General features: G+C 51.9%; 1 protein-coding gene and 1 long non-coding RNA gene across 3 annotated transcripts; one reads left to right on the top strand and one right to left on the bottom strand.

Moving 5' to 3' along the window:
- Window positions 1–540: 540 nt before the first annotated feature.
- CAVIN1 (caveolae associated protein 1) lies at window positions 541–22520 on the bottom strand. 2 transcript variants are annotated; one of them, XR_013406821.1, is made up of 3 exons: window positions 21891–22520; window positions 1998–3397; window positions 541–1867 (listed from the first exon to the last, which is right to left on the bottom strand). XR_013406821.1 is itself a non-coding variant. In XM_028836512.2 (2 exons), the coding sequence occupies exons 1-2, from the start codon at window positions 22359–22361 to the stop codon at window positions 2693–2695; spliced, it is 1176 nt and encodes a 391-aa protein (XP_028692345.2). In that variant the 5' UTR covers window positions 22362–22520; the 3' UTR covers window positions 541–2692. The 2 variants fall into 2 exon arrangements, 1 of the variants encoding a protein (XP_028692345.2); XM_028836512.2 differs by having other exon boundaries at window positions 541–3397.
- Window positions 11655–14739, top strand: LOC144335715 (uncharacterized). Its single transcript, XR_013406836.1, has 2 exons — window positions 11655–12249; window positions 13191–14739. It is a non-coding gene; the product is annotated as an uncharacterized LOC144335715 (long non-coding RNA).
- Window positions 22521–27413: the final 4893 nt, after the last annotated feature.

The raw sequence follows: 27413 nt of genomic DNA on the forward strand, positions 1-27413 counted from the left end.
GCTGCTTCCTCCAGGCCTATGATTCCAAAGGGTATGTGTGTGGGAAGCTTAGGCTGAGTACAGTAACCGGGTGTGTCTGGAAGGCTAATGTCCTGACTACAGGGAAGTGGATGGGGGATGGGGGATGGGGTGTGGGGGGGGGACACAGGGTTACAGACCTGTATAGACACAGGGTTATAACCATGAAACAGATTGAGGATCCAGTTGCCTTTGAATCCCAGCGCCACTGCTTCCCAGCTATGGCACCTTAGACAAGTCACTGTTTCCTCATATCTAGACTGGGAGTGATGATAGGCTCTGCCTAGTGGGGTTGTTATGACATTAAATGAGCAATTGCATACCAAAGTGCTCAGAACAGTTCCTGGCAGAGAGTAAGGGCTCAATAAATTGGCAATTATTATTATCTCCCTGGCCTTTCCCCACCCCAGGCAAGTGAGACAAGTTTATACCAACAGTTCTTCCTCCCTTTCTCCCTCCTTCCCTCCTGCCTTCTGTAACCCTATGTAACTGCCTTCAGAGAACACAATCGAACACAGATCCTTTTAGAAAAGCAGGTTTATTGGTCGGGCTGCTCACCAGGACACAGCAACATGAGAGGTTCCCCAAGCCCACAGAAAACTGCATCTGCCCACAGCTCAAGCCCCTTCAGGCCATCAGCACCAAGGGACCTTGTCCCACAATCCCCAGCCTCCCTCAGCAGAGGGGTCTTCAACCATTCAGAGAAGACAACCAAAAAGGAAAAGAAAGGAAAAAAGAAAAAAAAAAAAGCAAAGCTTTGTATTGTATAAAAGGTTTGTGTCCCCAGGCTCCCTCCCCCAATCCCTTAAAACAGTGAGCTGCAGTTCTAAAAAGCAGGGCAGAGAAGGTAAGGAGCAGGTGGGGGAAGGAGGAAGCCCTCGGGGCCTCCCTTCAGGCTGTGACTGGGGAGAGGGGCTGTTCTTGCTTCTGACAAACCCCGTTTAATGGGGAGGAACAAAGGGACTCCTGTCTTGAGAACCTGGTCTGAACAGAATCAGGCCTCTGGACTGGGAGCAATACTCCCTTCACCCCCAAAGATTCAGGAAAGGCACCCCAAGGACAAGGAAACCAGTGAGGCCTTGGCTAGCTCTGCAGCTTTAGGATTCTAGCTCTAGGGAAGGATTTTTTTCTTTTTTAAACAGCGTCTTGCTCTGTTGCCTAGGATGAAGTGCAGAGGCACCATTAGAGCTCACTGCAGCCTCAAACTCCTGGGCTCTGGCGATCCTCCCTCCTCAGCCTCCCGAGTCGCTGGGACCACAGGCACGTGCCACCATGCCCAGCTAGGGAAGGAGCTTGAGAAGAAACTGGCAGGAGTGAACCAGGAGTGAACTTGGTGGCAGGGCCAGCACCTTGCTCTCCCTCCTAATTCCCAGCCTGCTGCTGCCCCCTTCTGGGACCCTAATTTTCTGGACTTTGAGAAATGGGCTGCCCCTGGGGGCGCCTCCGAGAGCCCATTTGAGGGATCGGGTGGGGCTGACCTCTTTGTCCTCTTTGGATCACCGCCTTCTCACACTGTCCTCCCTCTTGATTCTGAAAAATGGTCCTGCTGCCCATGGAGAACCACAGTAAGATGGACTTCTCATGCAGCTAGTGAGGGGACTTCCCTCTTCACCCATTTCCACCTTCTCCTAGTTTCCTTTTTTTTTGTTTTGTTGAGATAGAGTCTCACTCTGTCACCCAGGCTGGAGTGCGGTGGCGCGATCTTGGCTCACAGAAACCTCCACCTCCCGGGTTCAAGCAATTCTCCCCACCTCAGCCTCCAAAGTAGCTGGGATTACAGGTATGCGCCACCATCCCGGGCTAATTTTTGTAATTTTAGTAGAGATGGGTTTTTGCCATGTTGGCCAGGCTGGTCTCGAACTCCCGACCTCAGGTGATCTGCCCACCTGGGCCTCCCAAAGTGCTGGGGTTACACGCATGAGCCACCGAGCCTGGCCAACCTTCTCCTATTTTCCCATTCTCCTTTCCAAAGCCATGGCCATGTGCTCCTGTGTACAGGTGCATAAACACATCAGTGTGCCATCCCTCACATGTCGTTCCCCACCCCTCCTTTCCAGGGCTTCTCTTGGCTCCAGCGTTCCTCTGGGTCCCTCTGCAGATACAGCCTGTGCTGGACCTCCAGCCAGGGTGAGGGCTCATTCTGCTCTCTTCCCCACTGCCTCAGTTTCACCCCAAAGCTGCTTTCACATCCTTCCAGTAGGGGGCCTCCCATGGGGGCAAGGATCCCCTTTAGGATTCAATCTTTTCTCTTTGGGCAGTTTTGGCTTTGAGTCCCCCAGGGTCAGGGTGAGAATGAAGAGCTCAGTGAGCGGAATGACAGCAGCTGGGTGGGTGGTGTGAGGAGAGGCTGAGGGGAAGGCAGCCCCCCGAGAGGGGCCTAACTGTGGAATCACTGCAATTTCCTCTGAGATCCCGGCTTGGATAACCAGGACAGGGATCGCCCATTCCCTTCCCATTCCACCCGGACTGTGTCCAAGCGGGGGCTGTCCACTGCGGGGGCTGCCTCCCCATCGGGTCCTAACAGCTCTAAGACTGGGAGGGGAGATCCTGGAGGTGTTGGGGCGGGGCCGTGTTTTCAATTTAGAAAAATATCAGCCAGTTCGGGGCCGAGAGAGAATGCGACAGAGGAAGTTCGGAAGGAGCGAGGAATGGGGTGGGTGGCGGCGGGGGCGGCTCAGTCGCTGTCGCTCTTGTCCACCAGCACGGCGTCGGACTCCTCGGTGATCTCCAGCAGCGCGTGCGCGTCGGGGCTGCTCCCGCGCCGCAGGTCGCCGGCCTCCCCGCGCTCCGCGCCGCCCTCGTCGTCGTCGTCGGCGCCCACCTCCACCATCTCGGTGGCCTTGAGCACCTCCACCTGGCCCTCGCGGATCTTCTTGACGTGGAAGGTGAAGGGCGGCACCTTGTAGACCGCGGTCTTGGAGCGCGCGTACACCACGTGGTCGGGCGTGAAGGATTTGCGCAGCTTGTCCCGCGACGTCTTCAGCTTCTCGCGCCGCTCGGCGGGCACCAGGCGCGTGCCCAGCTTGTTCATGCGCTTCTCCAGGGTGTGCCGCGTCTTCTCCAGGTTTTCTTTGGTCTTGAGGCGCGTCTTTTCCAGGTTCTCGCGGGTACGCACCTTGGTCTTCTCCATCTTCTCCTTGGAGAAGGCTTTCTTGAAGTCGTCCACGCGCCGTAGGCCACTGCGCTTGATGCGCTCAGCGCGCGACTCCTCGATAACCTCCTCAACCTCCACCGCCTCGTCCGACGACAGCTCCAGGGCCGCTGCGTCCTCCTCGGGCCGATCGCCCTCGCCCAGCTCCTCGCCCTCCTTCTCTGGCAGCGCCTCCGACTCTTTCAGCGATTTGCTGATGCTCACTTTGGCCGGCAGCTTAACTTCATCCTAAGGGAAGAGGAGAAGGGACATGAGAGGGGTGGGAGGAGGGAGACGTGAGCGAGCCTGAGTCTGGGTGGTGGCGATCCTGGAGAGAGGGGAGCACGGGACACGCGTAGTCCGCAGGAAACTGGCGGGCGCTCAATACATGTGTGTAGGCTCACCCATGTAACATTAGCGCTTTGGGAGACGGAGGCAGGAAGATCGCTTGAATCCAGGAGTTCGAGACCAGCCTGGGCAACACAGCCCCCATCTCCGGCACCCCAACCCCCTGTGGCCATTCTCTCTCTCTCTCTCTCTCTCTCTCTCTCTTTTTTTTTTTAGACGGAGTCTCGCTCTGTTTCCCAGGCTGGAGTGCAGTGGCACGATCTTGGCTCACCGCAATCTCTGCCTCCCAGGTTCAAGCAATTCTCCTGCCTCAGCCTCCCGAGTAGCTGGGATTACAGGCGCCCGCCACCATGCCCGGCTGAATTCTGTATCTTTAGTAGAGATGGGGTTTCGTCATGTTGGTCAGGCTGGTCTCGAACTCCCGACCTCAGGTGATCCGCCCGCCTCAGCCTCCCAAAGTTCTGGGATTACAGGTGTGAGCCACCATGCCCAACCTCGCGCCGCCATTCTCTAAAAAATACATGTGTGTTGAACGAATGGTGACTATACAGACCGCGCGAGCAGGGGACCGAGCTTCGGGTCGGAGATGGGCTGCGTAATAATTGCACTTGGGCTAAAATCTCTGTAGTTGTCCAACCCTGTCCTGTGCCCCGTCCACCCGCAGATGATGTTAAACCACTGCGGCCCTCGGGAGACTTTGGAAATGGGCGAGCGCCCTCTGGTGCCGCAAATCGCACACTGCCCGAGCCAGGCGGAAAAGCAAGTGGTGGGAGTATGTTTAGGTTGAAAGCCGGTAGGGGTTTGAGCCCACAGCTAAACCTACCCACCCGAGCAGGTAAAGTAAAGGGAGTGCATTTTCCAGACTCAAGCTATTTCATTTTTTTTTTTTTTTTTTTTTTTGAGATAGAGTCTCACTTTGTGGCCCAGGCTGAAGTGCAGTGGCGCGATCTCGGCTCACTGCAACCTTCGCCTCCCAGGTTCAAGCAATTCTCCTGCCTCAGTTTCCTGAGTAGCTGGGACTGCAGGCATGCGCCACCACACCTGGTTAATTTTTTTTTTTTTTTTTTTTTTTTTTTGAGACTGAGTCTGGCTCTGTCGCCCAGGCTGGAGTGCAGTGGCCGGATCTCAGCTCACTGCAAGCTCCGCCTCCCGGGTTTACGCCATTCTCCTGCCTCAGCCTCCGGAGTAGCTGGGACCACAGGCGCCCGTCACCTCGCCCGGCTAGTTTTTTTTTGTATTTTTTAGTAGAGACGGGGTTTCACCGTGTTACCCAGGATGGTCTCGATCTCCTGACCTTGTGATCCGCCCGTCTCAGCCTCCCAAAGTGCTGGGATTACAGGCTTGAGCCACCGTGCCCGGCTACCTGGCTAATTTTTTTGTATTTTTTAGTAGAGATGGGGTTTCACCATGTTGGTCAGGCTGGTCTCGAACTCCTGACCTCAAATAATCCACCCGCCTTGGCCTCCCAAAGTGCTGGGATTACAGGCATGAGCCACTGCACCTAGCCTCAAGCTATTTCAGAAGCAGCCTGAGAGATGGAGAACTGTGGTCCACCCTCCCCTACCTCCACCTTCCTTGACTCCTTCATACTGTTTGGCTCCGCCAGTGGTCTTTCTCCCCCTCCCTCACATTTAGAAACTGATGTTGGAAAGAGGAAGACGCTGGCTGGGAGCCAAGGACATGTTTTCTCCCCAGTCTGGACATTTCTTCTGGTTGTGACTTCCCTACCTTGGGATGGAAGAGAGATTACTTTTCAATTCTTGCTTTCCCCACCCCCTGCCCCCCACACAAAGCCTGAGCTCAGAGGTCTAGGAGTAGGATGAGTGGTCTCAGATTCTCCATGACCCTGGAGCTCAGAGCCAGTTCTTAGATTTTCTGTCTTCTTGGAGGACTTAGTACCAGAACTGCTTTCCATTCTGGGAAGATTTTCCAAGATCTTGACTCTGGCCAACATTTCAGAATCTCTGGATCACTCCCTCCCCAACCTCCACCCCCATCAGAAAACAGGGGAGGCTGAGCACCGAAAGGGAAAGGGAGACCAAGATCAACAATAGGATCTCCTCTTTGGCCCAGACTCCCTTTAGGGACTTCAAATGAAGAAATGAGAGACAGTTGCGTTTCTAAAGGGTTTTCGGAAGACCATTTCCCAGAATTGTAAGAAAATTCCTGTCCCCTGAGAAAATGAGGCAACATAAACTGAGTCCTCTCATAGACACACACCCCCTCCCGCCCCTATATAGGCCACTCGGTATCTCTGCACCACCTGCTACAGAAATTCCTTCCCCAGCCCCCAACCTCTTTCCTCTTCCCTCCTGTCAACATCCCCCCCGAGTTTCCTGGTTTATACTGAAAACTAGGAACACCCTCTCCCAACTTCCTTCCCTTCTTGTCAATAGCATTAGCAGGGACAAAGAGGGAATGCTGGCTCCACCTCTTCTCTCATTTGGGCACCAGATCTGCTGGGCACCAAGCCACCTCCAGCTCTGTTACCCAACTACACCTCCCAGCAGGCAAGGTGACCTGGGCACAGGGCATGCTGGGACTTGTAGTCTCCCCCGCCATAGGCGGCTTAGTGCAGATCACTAGGGCATTTTGTTTATCCCTCTGCCTCTTATTCACTGAGGCATTGAAGGGTGTTTTCCTTGTTCTGAGTGTAGAAGAGTCTAACCTCTCTTTGCATTCCCTCTGATTTCCAGTCATTCACTTTGGGGCTCCTACAATCACCCTTACCCTGCCTGCTACTGGAGTGTGTATCATTTTAGAATCTAAACCTTCTTCATCCATCTCCACCCAGAATTTACCTGCAGCCCCAGTGTGTGTGTGTGTGTGTGTGTGTGTGTGTGTGTGTGTGTGTGTATTTTATATATATATATATATATATATATATAAAGATCAGAGCTGATCTTTATATATATATTATATATATTATATATATAAATATTCAGCTCTGATCTTTCCTTCATAACCTCCCAGACTAAAAACCCACCCACGCTCCACCAAAGGGTGGAGGAGAGCCCCTCCTTTCACTAAACTCAGACAATGTGAATAGGCTAGGGAGGGATTAAGGGTGACAGGCAGGGAATAGTCAGGAAACAGCCCCAGCTGCTGGAAAACAAATCCACTTTGTCTCTCTGCCCCACCCCCAGCATCCCCCACTTCTCCCCTACCCCTGCTGCCTGCTCCACTCCTACCCCTAAAGGCTGAGCTGGCTGGTTTTCCTGGCCCCTGGCTTCCTAGATAAAGGTCTTTGCCAGCTGAACTTGGAAGTGAATGGGACTGGGGAGAGAGCTGCAGGCTTCTTACAGCCAGTGCCATCTTCCTAGTGCTCCATGAAAGGTCTCAAACTACAACATAAGAGAGCAGTCCTAGTGAGAAGAGGTTTTTGCTTTTTTAGTGTTTTTTTTTTTTTTTTTTTTTTTTTGAGACGGAGTTTTGCTCTTGTTCCCCAGGCTGGAGTGCAATGGCGTGATCTTGGCTCACCGCAACCTCCGCCTCCTGGGTTCAAGCAATTCTCCTGCCTCAGCCTCCCAAATAGCTGAGATTACAGGCATGTGCCACCACACCTGACTAATTTTGTATTTTTAGTAGAGATGGGGTTTCTCCATATTGGTCAGGCTGGTCTTGAACTCCCAACCTCATGTGATCCGCCCTCCTTGGCCTCCCAAAGTGCTGGGATTACAAGTGTGAGCCACCATGCCGGCCTTTTTTTTTTTTTTTTTTTTGAGACATGGTCTCACTCTGTCACCCAGGTTGGAGTGCGGTGGCGTGATCTCAGCTCACTGCAACCTCTGCCTCCTGGGTTCAAGCGATTTGCCTGCCTCAGCCTCCCGAGTAGCTGGGATTACAGGCATGCGCCACCACACCCGGCTAGTTTTTGTATTTTTTGGTAGAAACAGGGTTCACCATATTGGCCAGGCTGACCTCGAACTCCTGACCTCAAGTGATCTGCCCGCTTTGTCCTCCCAAAGTGCTGGGATTACAGGCATGAGCCACCGCGCCTGGTCATTTTTGTGTTTTTGTTTGTTTGTTTTGAGATGGGGTCTTGTTCTGTCAACCAGGCTGAAGTGCAGTGGCATGATTACAGCTCACTACAGCCTCAACCTGCTGGGCTCTAGTGATCCTCCTACGTCAGCCTCCCAAGTAGCTGGAACTACAGGTGCACACCAACATGCCCAGCTAATTTTTGTAGTTTTTGTAGAGGCAGAGTCTCCCTGTGTTGCCCAGTTTGGTCTCGAACTCCTGGGCTCAAGTGATCCCCTTGCCTTGGCCTCCCAAAGTGCTGAGATTTCTGGCATGAGCCACTGGGCCTGGCCAAGGGGAGGTTTCTTCTTGGATTTAGAAATCTCTCCAGACCAGTAAGGAATCTGGGGGCTCTAACCCCATTCATTGTAGGCTTCTCCTGGAGTGATGGCTTACACGATAGGAGTTGCCTTCTTTCTTTCTTTTTTTTTTTTTTGAGACAGAGTCTCACTCTGTTGCCCAGGCTAGAGTGCAGTGGCGCGATCTCGGCTCACTGCAAGCTCCGCCTCCCGGGTTCACGCCATTCTCCTGCCTCAGCCTCCTGAGTAGCTGGGACTACAGTCGTCCGCAACCACACTTGGCTAATTTTTTGTATTTTTTTTTTTTTTTTAGTAGAGACAGGGTTTCACCATGTTGGCCAGGATGGTCTCGATCTCCTGACCTTGTGATCCGCTGGCCTTGGCCTCCCAAAGTGCTGGGATTACAGGCATGAGCGACTGTGCCTGGCCAGGAGCTGCCTTCTTGGTGGAAGGTCAGGGGACAGAAGACGAAACAACTTGAGCTGAATCCTGGGATGATGCCCAATAGGCTGGTCTGGAAAGGGTATTCCACCATTAGCTTTTCCCCTCCACTCCAAGCCAGGTTTCCCCCATGACTCACAGCCTTGGAGTGCTGTCTTGGTCCCACCCATCTGCCTGCTGGTAAAAACCATCACAAACACAATGCAAAATCATCTCCCTCCACCCTAGGCACACAGGCCAGCCACCCTTGTCCCACCCCTACTTCCCTGGCAGAGCTCCTAAGCCAAAGGAAGGATCTCAGGGGATGGCAAGGAGGGACGGCTCTGCTTGTTCTGTTTCCCGTTTTTATTAAACAAAACCACCACTCCCAACAGGCTTGGTTTCCAGAGTTACCTTTAATGACCAGGTCTGAACAAAAGCATGCACAACTCCCCCTGCCCTTTGCCAAGCACGCACAGCTCCTCAATCCTGGATGGACATAGAGGAGCCACAGGGAGGCTCCCAGCCTCTTCCACTCCACCCGCCAACCCTGCTGTCTAAACTTGCACTATGGCTTAGGAAGATTTTTATAAGATTATAATGTCATTGAGCACCTATCATGCATCTGGCCCTTGGCCAGGCACTTCATATTTGTTAGGGAAAAGGGACAGATGCCACATGGGTCTGGGTAGGAGGCTCTCTTGACTTACAGCTGACCAGCTCTAGGTCCCCAACCACTGCCTGGGAATGGCTGGAGGAGACCGGAGAGGTAATTCAGAGACCCAGGATCTGCTTAGAGTGTATGTTAGAAGAGGGTGCAGAGGAGGGGAGAGGTGAAGGGGAGAGAACGTCTTTAAAACTCAGGACCTCTGCTGGAGGTTGCTAAGACAAGGAGATGAGAGACTCCAAGGGCAGAAGTGTCCCTCCCTTCTGCTCTAGCATGCATTCTTGGCAGGGGTGAAACTGCCTCCAAAACGGTGAAAATTGATTCTTGGAGATTGGGAGGGGACTTAGATATCACAATGGTTTGTGCCACTCCCAAGAGCCACAGTACATAAAGGGATATACAGTGTATCTATTGTTTTAACATTTCACGAGGGAGATGAACAGCTTGGTTAAAAATATCTAAAAGGGGTCAAGTGTGGTGGCTTACGCCTGTAACCCACCACTTTGGGAGGCTGAGGTGGGCATATCACGAGGTCAGGAGATCAAGATCATCCTGGCCAACATGGTGAAACCCCATCTCTACATCTCTACTAAAAATACAAAAATTAGCTGAGTGTGGTGGCACAAGCCTGTAATCCCAGCTACTCGGGAGGCTGAACCAGGGAGGCAGAGACTGCATTGAGGTGAGATCGTGCCACTGCACTGCAGCCTGGCGACAGAGCAAGACTTTGTCTCAAAAAAGAAAAAAGAAAAAAAAAATCTAAAAGGGCCAGGCACAGTGGCTCACACCTGTAATCCCAGCATTTTGGGAGGCCAATGTGGGCAGATCACCTGAGGTCAGGAGTTTGAAACCCTGTCTCTACCAAAAAATACAAAAGCTAGCTGGGTGTGGTGGTGCATGCCTGTAATCCCAGCTACTTGGGAGGCTGAGGCAGGAGAATCACTTGAACCCAGGAGGTAGAGGTTGTAGTGAGCCGAGATCATTCCACTGCACTCCAACCTGGGTGACAGAGTAGGACTATGTCTCAAAAAAAAAAAAAGGCCAGGCACAGTGGCTCACGCCTGTAGTCCTAGCACTTTGGGAGGCCGAGGTGGGCGGATCACGAGGTCAGGAGATCGAGACCATCCTGGCTAACACGGTGAAACCCCGTCTCTACTAAAAATATAAAAAATTAGCCGGGCTTGGTGGCGGGTGCCTGTAGTCCCAGCTACTCGGGAGGCTGAGGCAGGGCAATGCCGTGAACCCCGGAGGCGGAGCTTGCAGTGAGCTGAGATGGCGCCACTGCACTCCAGCCTGGGCCACGGAGCGAGACTCTGTCTCAAAAAAAAAAAAAAAAAAAAAAAAAAAAAACAAAACTAACAGGGGGGTGATTATGAAAACAACAACAACCAACAACAACAGAAACTGACTGGGTGAGGCAGCTCACACCTATAATCCCAGCACTTTGGGAAGCTGAGTCGGGAGGATCACTTGAGCCCAGGAATTCGGAACCAGCCTGGGCAACATAGTGAGACCCCATCTCTAAAAAAAATTTTTTTTTAAGTTGAGAAACACTGAGCTATAGGAAAAGCCAGAGGACCTGAGCCAGAGCCAGCTAGAATGTCCCCCTCCTGGCCTCTGTGAGTTAGCAGCTTTTGGGCACCCCACCCAAGGCAGGATCTGGCAAACACAAGCGATCTCTTTGCAAAGCATTTTCTAAAAGAAACTGGAAAAAATACGTGTAAATGTTTTCCTCAGCTGCAGGGAGCGGGTGGAGAGGGCACAGAACAGACCCCAGGCCTGGGCCTCAGGACGGCTGTCTCCAAAGAGGCTTTGGGCCAAGCTGGGTTGTCCTTGAGGAGGAGGCAGCAGGGGGAAGGCGGAACCAGAAGTCATACGCCTTCATGCTGGGCAGCCTTCGGGTGCAGCTTAAGTGTAGGGGAGCATTTACTATTAAAAACAGAAACCAAGAAGTGGGGAAGCCCCTTCCCTTCCCCTCCCACCCCCCACTGTATACACCCCATTCGCCTGAACTCTGCATAACGCCAGTGTTCTCACAGTACCCGGCACCCGTCCACAGTGGGCAGTGGCTGGGGATGGCAGCTCTCCTGGCAGCGATCACCACCAGGCTGTGGGCTGACAGTGGATTGGAGAGAGACCCCACGCCCACAGAACGGGACCCCGGAGACCCTAAACACTCCCACCGGCTGTCGGCTCCTCTGGGGTGGGCCGGGGACCAGGCTCTGGGTAATACGGCAGTGCCCTAGGCATCTGGTCAAAGGGTGGGAGCTCAGGCACTGTCTCAGGCTTCAGGTCAAAGGGTTCAGTCTCAGGCAGGTCAAAAGGCACGATCTTGGCTGTGGCCGGGTCAGAGGGTGCATTCGGCTTCTTCTTGGGCTAAGATGAGGAAAAGGGGTTTAAATGGGGCTTGGGGTGGGTGCGAAAGGAGTTGAGAAAAATGGGCCTTGGTGGCATGCAGAGTAGGGGCTGGTGAGTAGGGAGGGGAGCACAATATATTAGGATGGAAATAAACCACTTTTTTTTTTTTTTTTTAAAGAAATGGGGTCTTGCTCTGTTGCCCAGGCTGGAGTGCAGTGCACAATCATAGCTCACCGCAGCCTCCAACTCCTGGGCTCAAGCAATCCTCTTACCTCGGCCTGCCAAATATCCAGGACTACAGGTGTATACCATCAAACCCAGCTAATCTTTTTTTTTTCTTTTTTCTTTTTTTGGTAGAGACAAGGTCTCGCTATGTTGCCCAGGCTAGAAACTATTTTATTTTATTTTTTTGAGACAGAGTCTCATTCTGTTGCCCAGGCTGGAGTGCAGTGCACGATCTTGGCTCACTGCAACCTCCGACTCCCAGGTTCAAGTAATTCTCCTGCCTCAGCCTCCCGAATAGCTGGGATTACAGGTGCATGCTACCACGCCCGGCTAATTTTGTATTTTTAGTAGAGACCGGGTTTCACTCTGTTGGCCAGGCTCTTCTTGAACTCCTGGCCTCAAGTGATCCTCTTGTCTCGGTCTCCCAAAGTGCTGGGATTACAGGCAGGAACCACTGCACTTGGCCTATTTTATTTTATTTTATTTTGAGATGGAGTCTTTCTTTATCACCCAGGCTGCTAAACTGTAGTGCAGTGGCGTCATCTCTGATCTCGGTTCACTACAACCTCTGCCTCCTGGCTTCAGTGATTCCCCTGCCTCAGCCTCCCGAGTAGCTGGGATTACAGGTGCGTGCCACCATGCCCAGCTAATATTTTGAATTTTTAGCAGAGACAGGGTTTCACCATGTTGGCCAGGCTGGTCTTGAACTCCTGACCTCAAGTGATCTGCCCTCCTTGGGTTCCCAAAGTGCTGGGATTACAGGCGTGAGCCACCATGCCTGGCCTAGAAACTCATTTTAAATGCTTCATCAAGAGGGCCCTGGGAGCTGGGCATGGTGGCTCACGCCTGTAATCCCTGTAATCCCAGCACTTTGGAGGCCAAGGTGGGTGGATCCCTTGAGCCCAGGAGTTCAAGACCAGCCTGAGCAACATGGCCCAGGTCTCTGCAAAAAATACTGTTAGTGGGGCCGGTGCCACACACCTGTAATCTCAGCTACTTGGGAGGCTGAGGCAGGAGAATCATTTGAACCAGGGAGGTGGAGGTTGCAGTGAGCTGAGGTCCAGCTCTTCACATTTTGGGCGACAGAGCAAGACTCTGTCTCAAAAAGGGAAAAAAAAAAAAAGAAAGAGGGCCCTGGGGCCAAAAGGGGTGGGGCAAACCCAAGCCCATGAATTAACAAACAACTTCAATTGAACCCCTCCCTTCCTCCCTCTACAATATTCCCTAGTCGCATTTTTGGGCTTCCACCTTCAACCCCTCCCCAGCCATAATCATAGGAAGGCTATGGAGGCTGCTAGAGGTGGATAAGGAGTTTTCTAAGAGGCCATTTGTTGGATTATAACTGGGGAGGCTCAGATGAGTAAATATGAAGGCACACGACTTCACTGTCTTCAGAGTCAGACTCTGCCAATCCCAGTTTTGTTGTTGTTGTTGTGTTTTAGACGGAGTCTTGCTCTGTCACCCAGACTGTGGAGTGCAGTGGTGTGATCTTGGCTCACCGCAACCTCCGCCTCCTGGGTTCAAGTGATTCTCCTGCCTCAGCCTCCCGAGTAGCTGGGATTACAGGTGTGTGCCACCACACCCAGCTAATTTTTTTTTGTATTTTTGGTAGAGATGGAGTTTCGCTATGTTGGTCAGGCTGGTCTTGAACTCCTGACCTCAAGTGGTCCATCCACCCCAGCCTCCCAAAGTGCTGGGATTACAGGCATGAGCCAGCGTGCCCAGCTTAATCTGTTTTCATTCTTCCCTGGGGTAAGGTGGACACAGGATGCTACCCCAAATGAGGAGAGGGATAGGCATGGAAGAAGGACATCCTGGCAATTTCCCTTTGGCCATGTCCCGACCTTCTGTCTTTCTCACCACTCCTCCCTCTTGCTATCACTTAAGATATTATACACTAAAATGCACAGGGAAATCAGGATCCAAAACCAAGCTCTATTTTTTTTTTTTTTTTAAGATAGGATCTCTCTATGCTGCCCAACCTGGCCTCAAGTTCCTAGTCTCAAGCGATCCTCCTGCCTCAACCTATTGAGTAGCTGGGACTACAGGCACACATCACTGTGCCCGGCAAAACCAAGCTATTTTTATGACAGGTGAGCCTATGTCCCCGGGACCTCTGCAGCAGCCCCTAACTCTCTCTCCTGAGGGGCTTAGTTGCCAAAGACAATAGGCTTCTTGCTTCGAGCAATCAGAAGCCAGGAGAGAGGGACACTTGGGGGGCACTATTAGACTCAGGCGATAGCAGTATTCGACAAAGCCTGATAGCAGTACTCAACAAAGCCCGTAGTCTCAAAAAAACAAAGCAGCAGGTCCCAACCTGCCCTGCAGGGTACAAGGAGGAGGTGGCAGTGGCAGAGAGGCTGAAGAGAAAGGGAACCAACATGTCCCTCTCCTAGGCAGGTGTGGAGTCCCTGCCAGGGCACACCACGGCCAACCAGGAGCTCCACTCCTTCCCTACACCCCTCCCCTCCCGTACATCCCTCCCCTCCCACCATCACCAGGCCAGGTGACTACACATTGCGTCTACTTCAGCACTCACAAGGCTAAGCAGCTAATGGCCACTCATAGCCAACACCGCACACGCACACACACACCCATGCACACGCAAAGCTGCCCCAGCGCCAGGACTGTGCAACTAACTCCCTCAGCAGGTGGCGGAGCCACAGCTACCCCTAGGTTAGTCAGGGCTAGTCTTTACCCAGCTTTCTGCCACAGAGCTCAGAACGGAAGGAGGGGGTGGGGAGCAGTCAGTGTAGCGGAAGGTACACCTGGGTTCTGGCTCCAGTTTGACTCCCAATCACTTGAGTGACAATAGGCTAGTGACTTCCCCTCTCTGGGCCTCAGCTTCCTAAACCACAAAATGAAGGAGATGAAGTTGATCACAGTGTCCTCTAGCTCAAGAAATGGATAATGAGGCCAGGTACAGTGGCTCACGCCTGTAATCCTAGCACTTTGGGAGGCCGAGGCAGACGGATTGCTTGAGCCCAGGAACTGGAGACCCTGGGCAACGTGGAGAAACCCCATCTCCACCAAAAAATACAAAAATTAGCTGGGTATGGTGGTGCACATCTGTAGTCCTAGCTACTTGGGGGCCTGAGGCAGGAGGAATGCTTGAGCCTGGAAGGCAGGGGCTGCAGTGAGCCATGATAGCTGCCACTGCATTCCAGCCTGGGCAACAGAGCAAGACCCTGTCTCGGAAAAACAAAACAAAACAAAAACCAAAAAAAAAAAACAAAAAACAAAGAAAAGAAAAATTTAAAATTTTTTTTTTTTTTTTTTTTTTTTTTTTTTTTTTTTGAGGCGGAGTCTCGCTCTGTCGCCCAGGCTGGAGTGCGGTGGCGCGATCTCGGCTCACTGCAAGCTCCGCCTCCCGGGTTCCCGCCATTCTCCTGCCTCAGCCTCCCGAGTAGCTGGGACTACAGGCGCCGCCACCACGCCCGGCTAATTTTTTTGTATTTTTAGTGGAGACGGGGTTTCATTGTGTTAGCCAGGATGGTCTCGATCTCCTGACCTCGTGATCCGCCCGCCTCGGCCTCCCAAAGTGCTGGGATTACAGGCTTGAGCCACCGCGCCCGGCCAAAATTTAAAAAATTTATAATGACAGAATGATGATTCACAATGTTATATTTCCAAAAAAAAAAAAAAAAAAAAAAAAAAGGCCCAAGCCACTCCTACTTCTGAGGTTAGTTGCTTAGCAACAATATCCCCTCCCCTCTTGCTATCAGTTGCCCACTCTTTGTTGTCTCTTCATGCTTTTGACTTTGACCTTTACAATATGAAAAATAAAAATAAAAAGGCCGGGTGGCTCACGCCTATAACCCCAGCACTTTGGGTGGCCGAGGCAGGAGTATCACTTGGGCCCAGGAATTCAAGACCAGCCTGGGCAATAGTGGGGACCCTCTAGAAAAAAAATTTAGGCTGGGCATGGTGACTCAGGCCTGTAATTCCAGCACTTTGGGAGGCTGAGGCAGGTGGATCACCTGAGGTCAGGAGTTCGAGACCAGCCTGGCCAACATGGTGAAATCCCGTCTCTGCTAAAAATACAAAAATTAGCCAGGTATGGGGGTGCACGCCTGTAATCCCAGCTACTTAGGATGGTGAGGCATGAAAATTGCTTGAATCCAGGAGGTGGAGCTTGCAGTGAGCCGAGATCATGCTACTGCACTCTAGCCTGGGTGACAGAGCAAGACTCTGTCTGAAAAAAAAAAAAAAGAAAAAATTTAAAAATTAGCTGGGCATGTAGATTCAGCTATTCAGGAGGCTGAGATGGTGAGATGGGAGGATTGCTTGAGCCTAGGAGTTTGAGGCTGCCGTGAGCTACGATAGCACCACTCCAGCCTGGGCTACTGAGCTAAGACCCTTTCTCAAAAAAAAAAAAAAAAAAAAAAAAAGGAGGGAGGAGCCCAGGGATAGTATGATTTCCTTTGGTCTTGGGAACACCCCTAAAAATACCCTCCCTGCTTTGGACCCAGTGACCAGGAAAAACAACCCAAACTGAGTTTGGGAGGAAGGATGTAGTATGCATACTCTCCATGGCCGCTGGGTTTTAGGGATGAAAGGGACTAAAGCCCTGGGTTGAGAATATTTTTGGACAAAGGTTTGGGGTTCTTCTGGAGCAAGGTAGCCCTAATTTGCATTGAATCCAGGAAAGAGGTACAGGATGGGTTGAGATTTGGGGAGGAGAAGCCATCAGGCTCTCCTTCCAGCCCTGGTGCCCTCCCCTTCAATGCCCACGAGACACCTAATCTCTTAAATGCTTCCTGGCCCTTATCCCCAAGCACTTGGAGCAGGTCTGATGGTCTGTTGCTGCTGGTCCATATGTAAGTCACTGACTTTGCCTCCTCAAAACTGCTCCAGAACACAGTTATAATCATGAGCCGCATAATGACGTTTCAGTCAATGGACGGCATACACAACCGTGGTCCCATAAGATTGTAATGGACGCTGGTTGCGGTGGCTCATGCCTGTAATCTCAGCACTTTGGGAGGCCAAGGCGGGTGGATTGCTTGAGGCCAAGAGTTCGAGACCAGCCTGGCCAACATGGTGAAACCCTGTCTCTATTAAAAATGCAAAAATATCAGCTAGGCATGATGGCACACACCTGTAAATCCCAGCTGCTTGGAAGGCTGAAGAAGAACAATTGTTTGAACCTGGGAGGCAGAGGGGTTGCAGTGAGCCACGATCGTACCACTGCACTCTAGCCTGACATTGTAGCCATCATAATCTGTTAGTGAAATGAATTTCTCAAGTGTTTATAGTGATTACTGGTGTAAACAAACCTGCTGCACTACCAGTTGTATAAAAGTCTAGCCCATACAATTATATACAGTACATAATACTTGATATCGATAATAAATCACTGTATTATTGGTTTATGTATTTACTATACTATACTATTTTTTGAGACAGAGTCTTGCTCTGTTGCCCAGGCTGGAGTGCAGTGGCGCGATCTCAGCTCACTGCAACCTCTGCCTCCCAGGTTCAAACAATTCTCCTGCCTCAGCCTCCCAAGATTACAGGCATGTGCCACCACGCCCAGCTAATTTTGTATTTTTAGTAGAGACGGGGTTTCTCCATGTTGGTAAGGCTGGTCTCTAACTCCCCACCTCAGGTGATTCGCCCGCCTCGGCCTCCCAAAATGCTGGGATTACAGGCATGAGCCACCGCGCCCGGCCCTGTATTTCCATTTTATCCCCACTTTTGGGATCTAAAAGAGCTCTACTCTGCAAATTGTTGCCTGGAGGGGATGGTTAATGGGTACAACAATACAGTTAGATAGAAGGAATAAGATCAAATGTTCAGTAGCATAATAGGGTAATATAGTTAACAGAAATTATTGCATATTTCCAAATAATTAAAGGAGTGGAATTGGGATGTTCCTAACACAAGGAAATGATAAATGCTTGATATGACGGATATTCTAATTACCCTGATTTGATCATGATACATTGCATGCTTGTCTCAGAATATCACATGTACTCCAAAAATATGTACAACTATTATGTATCCATAATTAAAAATAAAGCCTTTTTAAATTTAAAAATAAGCAAACTGGATGCACGTGGTAGTTCATGCCTGTAGTCCCAGCACTTTGGGAGGCCCAGGCAGGAGAACTGTTTGAACCCAGGAGTTTGAGATCAGCCTGGGCAACTAAGTGAGACCCCGGACTCTACAAATATGAAAAAAAGGCCGGGCGCGGTGGCTCAAGCCTGTAATCCCAGCACTTTGGGAGGCCGAGACGGGCGGATCACGAGGTCAGGAGATCGAGACCATCCTGGCTAACACAGTGAAACCCCGTCTCTACTAAAAATACAAAAACTTAGCCGGGCGAGGTGGCGGGCACCTGTAGTCCCAGCTACTCCGGAGGCTGAGGCAGGAGAATGGCGTAAACCCGGGAGGCGGAGCTTGCAGTGAGCTGAGATCCGGCCACTGCACTCCAGCCTGGGTGACAGAGCGAGACTCCGTCTCAAAAAAAAAAAAAAAAAAAAAAAAAAAAAAAAAAACAAATATGAAAAAAAAAAACAATTTGCCGAGCATGGTGTTGGGCACCTGTAGTCCTAGCTAATCGGGAGGCTGAACCAGGAGGATCACTTGAGCCCAAGAGTTCAAGACTGCAGTAAGATATGACTGTGTCACTACACTCCAGCTTGGGGAACAGAGTGAGACCTTGTCTGAAAAACAAAACAAAAAACCCCAAAAAACAAATTGTTGCCTGGAAGAATTGGCTCTTTAATGATAATAGCTCCACTCATCTGCATGGTATTTTATTTTATTCATTAATTATTATTATTATTATTATTGAGATGGAGTCTCACTGTGTAGCCCAGCCTGGAGTGCAGTAACACGATCTCGGCTCACTGCAACCTCTGCCTCCTGGGTTCAAGTCATTCTTCTGCCTCAGCCTTCCGAGTAACCAGGATTACAGGTCCTCACCACCATGCCCGGCTAATTTTTAGTAGACAGGGGTTTCACCATGTTGGCCAGGCTGGTCTCCAACTCCTGACCTCAAGTGATCCACCTGCCTCGGCCTCCCAAAGTGCTGGGATTGCAGGCATGAGCCACTTCGCCCGGCCTCTGCATGGTATTTTGGAGCACCTGCCTCTATATTCACAATCTGGCCTGATCCTCCTGCAGCCCTCAGCCCACTAACTCCTATAACTAGAAGAATTCACTTCTCTCATTCACTAACTGTTGCTAGCTAAGTGTCGTCTGATAGGATGCGATGTCAAACTGCTAGATTTTGTTTGGGAGACAGGGAAGGAAATGCCAGAGAAGGGCAGTGATGACTCAGAAGTGAGTTTAAGATGAGGGCTGTGGTATCTTGGGGTGGGAGGTGCTGAATTTCTTGTGTGTGTGTATGTGTGTGTGTTCAAATGCAAACTTAAGCTGTGAAATCATTAAGTCTAGAAGTTCCCTGAATATGGGGTGGGGTCATACAAGGGATTCCCTCCTTTTCTCCCCAGGAATAGGGTATGGAAGGCCAGATGTCTGGATCCTACAACTGGAGACTTCCCATCCTTGGTGTTCTCCTCTGCCCTGCCCCTACTGCCATATCATCAACTCCCATCCCTGAAGTGGGGAATACAGCATTCCTTCCCCCATGGCTCCCCCAGAGAATTCACACCATCCCAGGAACCTTTCTCCAAATTTCTGTCTCTTTGCCTGGCCACCCAAGCATCCTCCCCCTTCAGCCGGACTTTACCATAAATGCTGCTGCCCCCAATCTTCCCTAATAGGCCTGCCAAGGCACAGAGCTATTTTTACCTCCTTCCCTTCTCAGGCCTGCAGACCTCGGGGAGGAGCAGGAGCAGCCTCTGCTTTCCTACAGCAGCTGGGTCCCCACTCCATCGTCCTCACTTGGAACATCTGCTCTGCAGCTCAGGGAAGTTCTGCTTTCCCAAGCCTCACCCCATTTGCTGGAATCTTTTCCTTACTTCTGAAGTCCTCCCCAGGTTGGGGCCATTTTAGTTCTTAGTTATTCCCTCTGTGGGTTTGGGACTCCATTTGAGCTACTCTTACTACCTCAATTCTCTGTCCCCCACTGGCCTTGGTTTAGTGCAGATGCATTTGAAGTCACCTGTGATTAGAACACATTCCCTCCCACCCCCTAAAATATAGACATATCCCTTCAGATTGCTGGAGAGGGTGGAACAAAGGGATGCCACCGGCCTCTGCAGAGAAGTCTTTCTCCCTCCATACCTTTCCTTCTTCTCTCAGAATCTCCATCTTTGGCATAGGGAAGTTTACCTTGAGGCCAAGACCTTTCCCAGGTTCTATGGTCTGGGACAGTTAGTGAGACGGGTCACCCCTCGAGCTCTTCATGGTGGCCCTCGGCCACACCAGGCTCTGGAGGAAATATAGAGCTGGCTTGCTGTCCCAGACCCCTGTCTTGTTCCCCTCCTCTCAATGTCCCCAGTACTAAGCAGGTCTCTTAAAAAACATCAAAAGCCCCCCCTCTCATCCTGCTTCCTCCAAGCAGTTAGACTAAGTGGAAATAGCTCTGGGCAAACATTTTCTATCCAAATAGTGCTTAAGTAGGGGAAGTAAAGCCTTTTTTTTTTTTTTTTTTTTTTTGAGACGGAGTCTGGCTCTGTTGCCCAGGCTGGAGTGCAGTGGCGCGATCTCAGCTCACTGCAAGCTCCGCCTCCTGGGTTTACGCCATTCTCCTGGCTCAGCCTCCCGAGTAGCTGGGACTACAGGCGCCCGCCACCTCGCCCTGCTAGTTTTTTGTATTTTTTAGTAGAGACGGGGTTTCACCGTGTTAGCCAGGATGGTCTCGATCTTCTGACCTCGTGATCCGCCCGTCTCGGCCTCCCAAAGTGCTGGGATTACAGGCTTGAGCCACCGCGCCCCGCCGGGAAGTAAAGCTTTTTAAAAGCCACGTATATGCCTCCTGGGAGGAGTCAGTCATCGGTGTAAGGGTGGGGAGGGGGACAAGTGCCATTTCTGCCTCTGTCTCACCACCTCAGATAGGTACCGGCTGACCCACCTTTCTGTCTCTACTCTTCCCAGATACTTGTCCGGATCTGCATCTATCTTAGCTCCTCCTGGGGAGACCAAGCCAAGGACCCCCTCATCTCACCCCAGATGGTCACTCAGAACCGGCTCGACCAGGCCCCAGAGCAGTCAGCAGAGCCACAACTCCCGGAAAGGGGGTCTTATAACTTGGAGGGTGTGAGAAATCCAGCCTTCCCTTTCTTTCCATTCCCTTCGGCAGGGAAAGGAAGGGGAGAGCGGAGCATAGACTAACCTCCCCGCCCCGCACGATCCCGCCTCACTGGGGTTACGAGCATCAGCAGGCCTTTGGGAGGCAGGGAGGAGCCAGGCTGGAGCCCTTCCCGCCCAGCCCAAGATATTATCCACGATGGCACTGCGGAGGCGGCGTGGAGAGGAGCAGCATAGAAACCCGAGACTCCTAGGTTTATTGGGGGTTATGATCCAAAAGTTACATTTTTATCCAAGTGGGAGGAATGGGGAGAGGTGCAAAGAAAGCAACAAGTGGTTCCAGGCGGAGCCGGGGGTGTGGGGGCGCCAGCCTCCTCCAGCCCGCTGCGCGGCTGCGCCTGGCCCCCGCCCCCGCAGGCATGCGGGGTGATTCACCGCGCCCAGACTGCGCCCAGACCGCCGGACCCCGCAGAGGCTGTCCACCCACTCCACCAGCCCCCCTTGCACTCCTGACGCCCACTCTTCCCCGCCCAGCCCCGCCCGCTTCCAGGAGGCCCAGGGTGCCCGCGAGCCGCGGGTGAGGGTGTCCTCAAGGGCCTGAAAATGCCTGGAGGCCAGGAGCAGAGCGCAGCGAAGGGACAGGGGTGGGCCGCCGAGGCCGATGCGGGGTCGCGGGGGCGCAGGGTCGGGGGAGGAGGTTGGCGGTCGCGTCCCCCGCTTGGCACAGCTCCCTCTGGTGCGTGCCTGAGCCCTGAATCACCCGCTATATCAGGCCCGCAGGCGCGGAGGCCCCAGGCCCGGGCCCCGCAGCCAGTGTCCGCTTACAGCGGACCCCAACGATCGCCGGGGACCCCTGACTTTCCTAGAAACTTCCCCCAAGTAGGAAGAAGTTTGACAGAACCAATTAGGGAGGGAGCAGTCTGCGGGAGGCAGCGTCCTCAAGTCCACCCGCTAATTCGGTTCTGCTACAAGTCTGGGACCAGAGGGAAGGACCTGAGTGGGGAGGTGCGAGGTGCAGAGCGCGCCCCTCTACGCGCCCCAGGAGTTCGCCGCTCCCTCCACCCCATCCCACCCCACCCCACCCCAGTCGCGCTCGCCGGAAGGAGGGTGGATCTCCCGGGCGCCCGGACCAGGCTGGGAGGGGAGCCGCGCCACGGGCAAGTCTCCCCACCCCAAATCCCAGGCCGGAGACGCGGGCCGGGCGCGGGAGCTCTGGGCGCCGTCCGCTCCGTGGGCTCACCTGGTAGATCATGACTTTAAAGTTGCGGCGCCGCAGCAGCTCAGCCTCGTTGACCTCCAGCTTCTTGATCTGCCCCGCCTGGCGCTCCAGGCTGCCGCGCACGGTCTTCACGTTGACGCTGACCTTGCGCACCTTCTCCAGCAGCTTGCTCACCGTATTGCTCGTGGTGGCGTGCGCCTTGCCTAGCTTGCTCAGCTCGCCCTGGATGCTCTGCACGGCGCCCTCCATCTCCGCCTGTCGCTCCTCCAGCTGTGCTTGGGTTAGCTGGATCTGGTCTACGGCCCCGATGATTTTGTCCAGGAGGCTCAGCACCAGGACGCCGTTCACCTGGTCCGACTTGATCAGCTCTTCTGAGACGGCCCCCGACGGCTCCTCCGCCGCCTGCGCCCCAGCGGAGGAAAGCTCCGGGGCCTCGGCGTCGGGGTACCCGGGAAGCGGCCGCTCGACAATGTAGAGCGTGGGGTCCTCCATGGCTACCCGGAGCCGTGCGTGGCCCGCCGGGTGGAGCTGGAGCTGGAGCGGGAGACCAGGAGAGAAGCAGGAGCGGAAGGGGGGAGAGCAAGCGGGCGAGAGCCGAGAGCAGAGGAAACTCGAGCCACGTCCGTGCGCACCGGGACAGCGGCCAGAACTGCCGGGCGGGGGATCGGTGAGCTCCCCGGCTCCCCGGCCAAACTCCGTAGTCTGATCGCTCATTGGCTGGCCCCACCCCAGAAGGGGAGGGACGGGGCAGAAGGGGAGATAGACGAAGGGGGGCGGCGGAGGGGGACCCAAGAGCCGAGCGCCCCACCCTTCCCGGGATGGTTGGAATAGTTGGAGCCGGAGACTAGGGCCTCCGCTGGCGCTGGCGGCGGGAGCGGGACGGGCGGAGGAATGTGATCTGAGGAAGGGAATCAGGTTCTAAGAGTGTTGATCTCTGTTTCCCTCTCACTTGAATTGCTCATCCGAAAATCCTCAAGATCTGGGAGTCGGGTGGACCAGAAGATTCTGAAATTATAGGCAAAATCTTGTATTTGCCTTTGCCTAGTTTTTGAGCGCAAAAGGACCCTTGCCCTTTACAATCTTTTTTAAGAGGCCTCTCGGATTTCCTCATCACCAACCCCAACCAGGTTACTAATCCAGGGGTAAGCTTAAGGGGTTGTTTGTGGGAGGGAAGGAAGAGAGAAGTACTTGGGGTCACGGTGGTGGTAAAGGGCTGCTAAGCTCCTCGAAGTTCCTTTTAGAATTGTCCTAATAGAGTAGAATTAAAATGGGCAATCACATGGAAAGTAAAGCACACCTCCCAACTCCCCTTTTTGAGACAGGGTCTCACTCTGTCATCCAGGCTGGAGTGCAAGTCCGATCACGGTTCACTGCAGCCTCGACCTCCTGGGCTCAAGTAATCCTCCCACTTCAGCCTCCTGAGTAGATGAGACTGCAGGAGCGTGCCACCACACCCAACTAATTTTTTTCTATTTTTATTTTTTTAGAGACGGGGTCTACACTATTTTGCCCAGGCTGGTCTCGAACTCCTGAGCTCAAGTGATCTGCTGGCTTTAGCCTCCCAAAGTGCTGGGAGTCCCCGCGCCTGGTGTAAAGTCCTTTTTAAAAGCCCATCTCTCTTAGGCGGGCGCAGTGGCTCATGCCTGTAATCCCAGCACTTTGGGAAGCCCAGGCGGGTGGATCACGAGGTCAGGAGTTCAAGACCAGCCTGGCCAAGACAGTGAAACCCCGTCTCTATTTAAAAAAAAAAAAAAAAAAAAAATTAGGCCGGGCACAGTGGCTCATGCCTGTAATCCCTGCATTTTGGGAGGCCGAGGTGGGCGGATCACCTGAGGTCGGGAGTTGGACCTCAGCCTGACCAACATGGAGAAACCCCATCTCTACTAAAAATACAAAATTAGCCAGGCATGGTGGCACATGCCTGTAATCCCAGCTACTCGGGAGACTGAGGCAGGAGAATCTCTTGAACCCAGGGGGTGGAGGTTGCAATGAGCCACTGCACTCCAGCCTGGGCGACAGAGTGAGACTCTGTCTCAAAAAAGCAAAAACAAAAACAAAAACCCAAAAAACCCACCTCTCACCTCTCTAAAAATCACCTTTCCCTGTGTTCCCCCTCCCACCCTCCCTCAGAGGCAGCTGACACCAATCTCAGTGAGCAGGATCTAGGAGTCCATTCCTCTTTCAAGATTCTGGGGACTAACATTAAGCCATCGGAGAGACCATCAAATCCCACCCCTTCATTCGACATCTGCAGAGGACAGGTGGCTTGCCAGAGATCACTTGCAGGTTAGTGTTGGCATTGGCACTTGAACCCAGGTCTGGACTCCTGCTTTCATGCTCTTTCCACCTTAGTACTCTAAGCCTTCCACTGGGGCAGGGAGACAGGCACCCATGGCCACTTCCTACGTGCTGTTTCGGAGGATTAACCAAAGCGTATTTTCATCCATGCTGGGTACAAGGGAGCAGGCAATCTGAGCAGGCCCAAGGAGGGTTCTTAGTGCAGAAGTGCAGAAATAGGGAGGCTGCCCATCCTCCCCCATTTTGCTGTATAGCACAGCACTGGTGCTGTGAGTCTCTGGAGGGGCCCCAGCTCCCTTTCCCACAGAAAAGCGGCAACCCTTTTCCCTGCTTAGGAAACCACACTCGGGTTTCCCCAGCTGGCTGGATGATGGTCCTGGCAAAAGGTCACTTCTAGTCTGGTATCCACTATCATTAGGAAGAGTGAAAAACTGGTCTATGGGGACCCAGGGCCTCCTCAATCCAGACAGAGAACCCACCAACTCAGAAAGGAGCCCCGCAGTGCAGGGACTGGGTTAGTGCCCTAACAACATTTTAGGGTTTTTTAAGGGTTTACACCACCATATTTGTTAGCTGAAATTCTCACAGAAAATGGAGCCATCAAATAGGGCTGTTTATCAGTTTATCCTGAAGTACTGTTTCTACTAGAAAGGCAAGATACATGGTTACTGGTAACCTCTTTTTTCCTTTTTTTCATTTTGAGACGAAGTCTTGCTCTCTCACCAGGCTGGAGTGTAGTGGCGCGATCTTGGCTGACTGCAAACTCCGCCTCCCGGGTTCAAGTGATTCTCCTGCCTCAGCCTCCTTAGTACCTGGGACTACAGGGGCCCGCCACCACACCCAGCTAATTTTTGTTTGTTTGTTTGTTTGTTTGTTTTGAGATGGAGTCTCGCTCTGTCACCCAAGCTGGAGTGCAATGGCATGATCTTGGCTCACTGCAACCTCTACCTTCTGGGTTCAAGCGATTCTCCTTCCTCATCCTCCTGAGTAGCTGGGACTACAGGCATGCGCCACCACACCTGGCTAATTTTTGTATTTTTAGTAGAGACAGGGTTTCGCCACGTTGGCCAGGCTGTTCTCGAACTCCTGACCTCAGACGATCCACCTGCCTTGACCTCCCAGAGTGCTGGGATTACAGGCGAGAGCCACCGCGCCCGGCCATTTTTTTTTTGTATTTTTAGGAGAGATGGAGTTTCACCGTGTTGGGCAGGATGGTCTCAATCTCTTGACCTCGTGATCCACCCACCTTCCCCTCCCAAAGTGCTGGGATTACAGGTGTGAGCCACTGTGCCCCACCTTTCTTTTTCTTTTTCTTTTTCTTTTTTGAGACAGGGTCTCACTCTGTTGACCCTGCAACCTCAACCTCCCTGGTTCAGGTGATCCTCCCACCTCAGCCTCCTGAATAACTGTGACTATAGGCGCACACCACCACACCCGGCTAATTTTTGTATTTTTTGTAGAAATAGGGTTTCACCATGTTGCCCACGCTGGTCTCAAACACCTAGGCTCAAGGGATCCACCTGCCTTGGCCTCCCAAAATGCTAGGAATACAGGCGCGAGCCACTTCGGCTTTGTTTTCTCCAACTTTTTTTTTTTTGAGACAAGGTCTTGCTCTGTCACGTCGGCTGAGTGCAGTGGCACAATCACAGCTCACTGCAGTCTTGACCTCCTGGGCTCAAGTGATCCTGCCACCTCACCCTCTTGAGTAGCTTGGACTACAGGTGTGCCACCACACCGGGTACCCTAACACTTCAATAACTGTTTTCTCACAAACAAATGGCTTTCTCGTTTGAGGTTCAAGTAGAATGAAGCTGGTATATAAGATCATATATACACATATAACTGCTAGAACTGGCAGATTACCAACTTATTTTAGAATTTAGGAGAAATGTATTATAGTAATTTAAATTCCTTCTACTAAGGATTGAAAAAGTTTTTGGAAAAAAGAGGAGAACCTTAAAGTAGAGAACCTTATAGGCCCTTCATTTCTTAAATGTCCCATAAGGTCCTTAGATTATTATTATTATTATATATACTTTTTTTTTTTTTTGAGATGGAATCTCGCTCTGTCATCCAGGCTAGAGTGCAATGGCACAATCTCGGCTCATTGCAACCTCTGCTTCCCGGGTTCAAGTGATTTTCCTGCCCCAGCCTCCCAAGTAGCTGGGATTACAGGCATGTGCCACCACGCCCAGCTGATTTTTTAAATATTTTTAGTAGAGACAGGGTTTCATCAGGTTGGCCAGCCTGGTCTTGAACTCCTGACATCAGGTGATCTACCCACCTCGGCCACCCAAGGTGCTGGGATTAGAGGCATGAGCCACTACGCCTGGTCTCTAAGAAGTTTTATCTCTATCCCAGCAACTAGTTTCTTTTCCAGGATACATCAATTATTACTATTCTCTCTCTCTTTTTTTTTATTTTTATTTTTTGAGGTGACATTGTGCTCTTGTTGCCCAGGCTAGAGTGCAGTGGCACCATCTCGGCTCACTGCAACCTCTGCCTCCTGGATTCAAGCAATTCTCCTGCCTCGGCCTCCCAAGTAGCTGAGATTACAGGCATGTGCCACGACACCCAGCTAATTTTTGTATTTTTAGTAGAGACGGAATTTTACCATGTTGGCCAGGCTGGTCTCGAACTGCTGACCTCAGATGAGCCACGCACCTTGGCCTCCCAAAGTGCTGGGGTTACAGGTGTGAGCCACCATGCCCGGCCTATTATTACTATTCTCTTGCAGAATCTTCTATAGACTATTTCTGCATATATGATCATATATATCATATATATACATATATATATTCAGCACTTTCCTGTTTTCAGTTATTAATATGTTTTATGGATAGTTCCATATCAATACATGTAGAACTGCCTTGTTTTCCAATATATGGGTCTACTATATTTGTTTAACCAGTTCCCTATCAATGGACACTTACAGATTACAATTTAAATCTCATGGGGGAGGAGTTGCTGAAGACAAGTGGGATTTTTTTGTTTTTGTTTTTTGCTTTTGAGGCAGGATCTTGCTCTGTTGCCCAGGCTGGAGTGCAGTGGCTCAATCAGGGCTTACTGCAGCCTCGAACTCCTAGACTCAAGCAACCCTCCCAACTCAGCCTCCAGAGTAGCTGGGACCACAAGTACACACCACCACGCCTGGCTAATTTTTAAATTTCTTGTAGAGACAGAGTCCCAGCCATGGGGTTTTGCCATGTTGCCTAGGCTGCTCTTGAACTCCTGGGCTCAAGTGAT

Source organism: Macaca mulatta, chromosome 16 (genome assembly GCF_049350105.2).
Source record: "Macaca mulatta isolate MMU2019108-1 chromosome 16, T2T-MMU8v2.0, whole genome shotgun sequence".
NCBI classification, from domain to species: Eukaryota; Metazoa; Chordata; class Mammalia; order Primates; family Cercopithecidae; genus Macaca; species Macaca mulatta.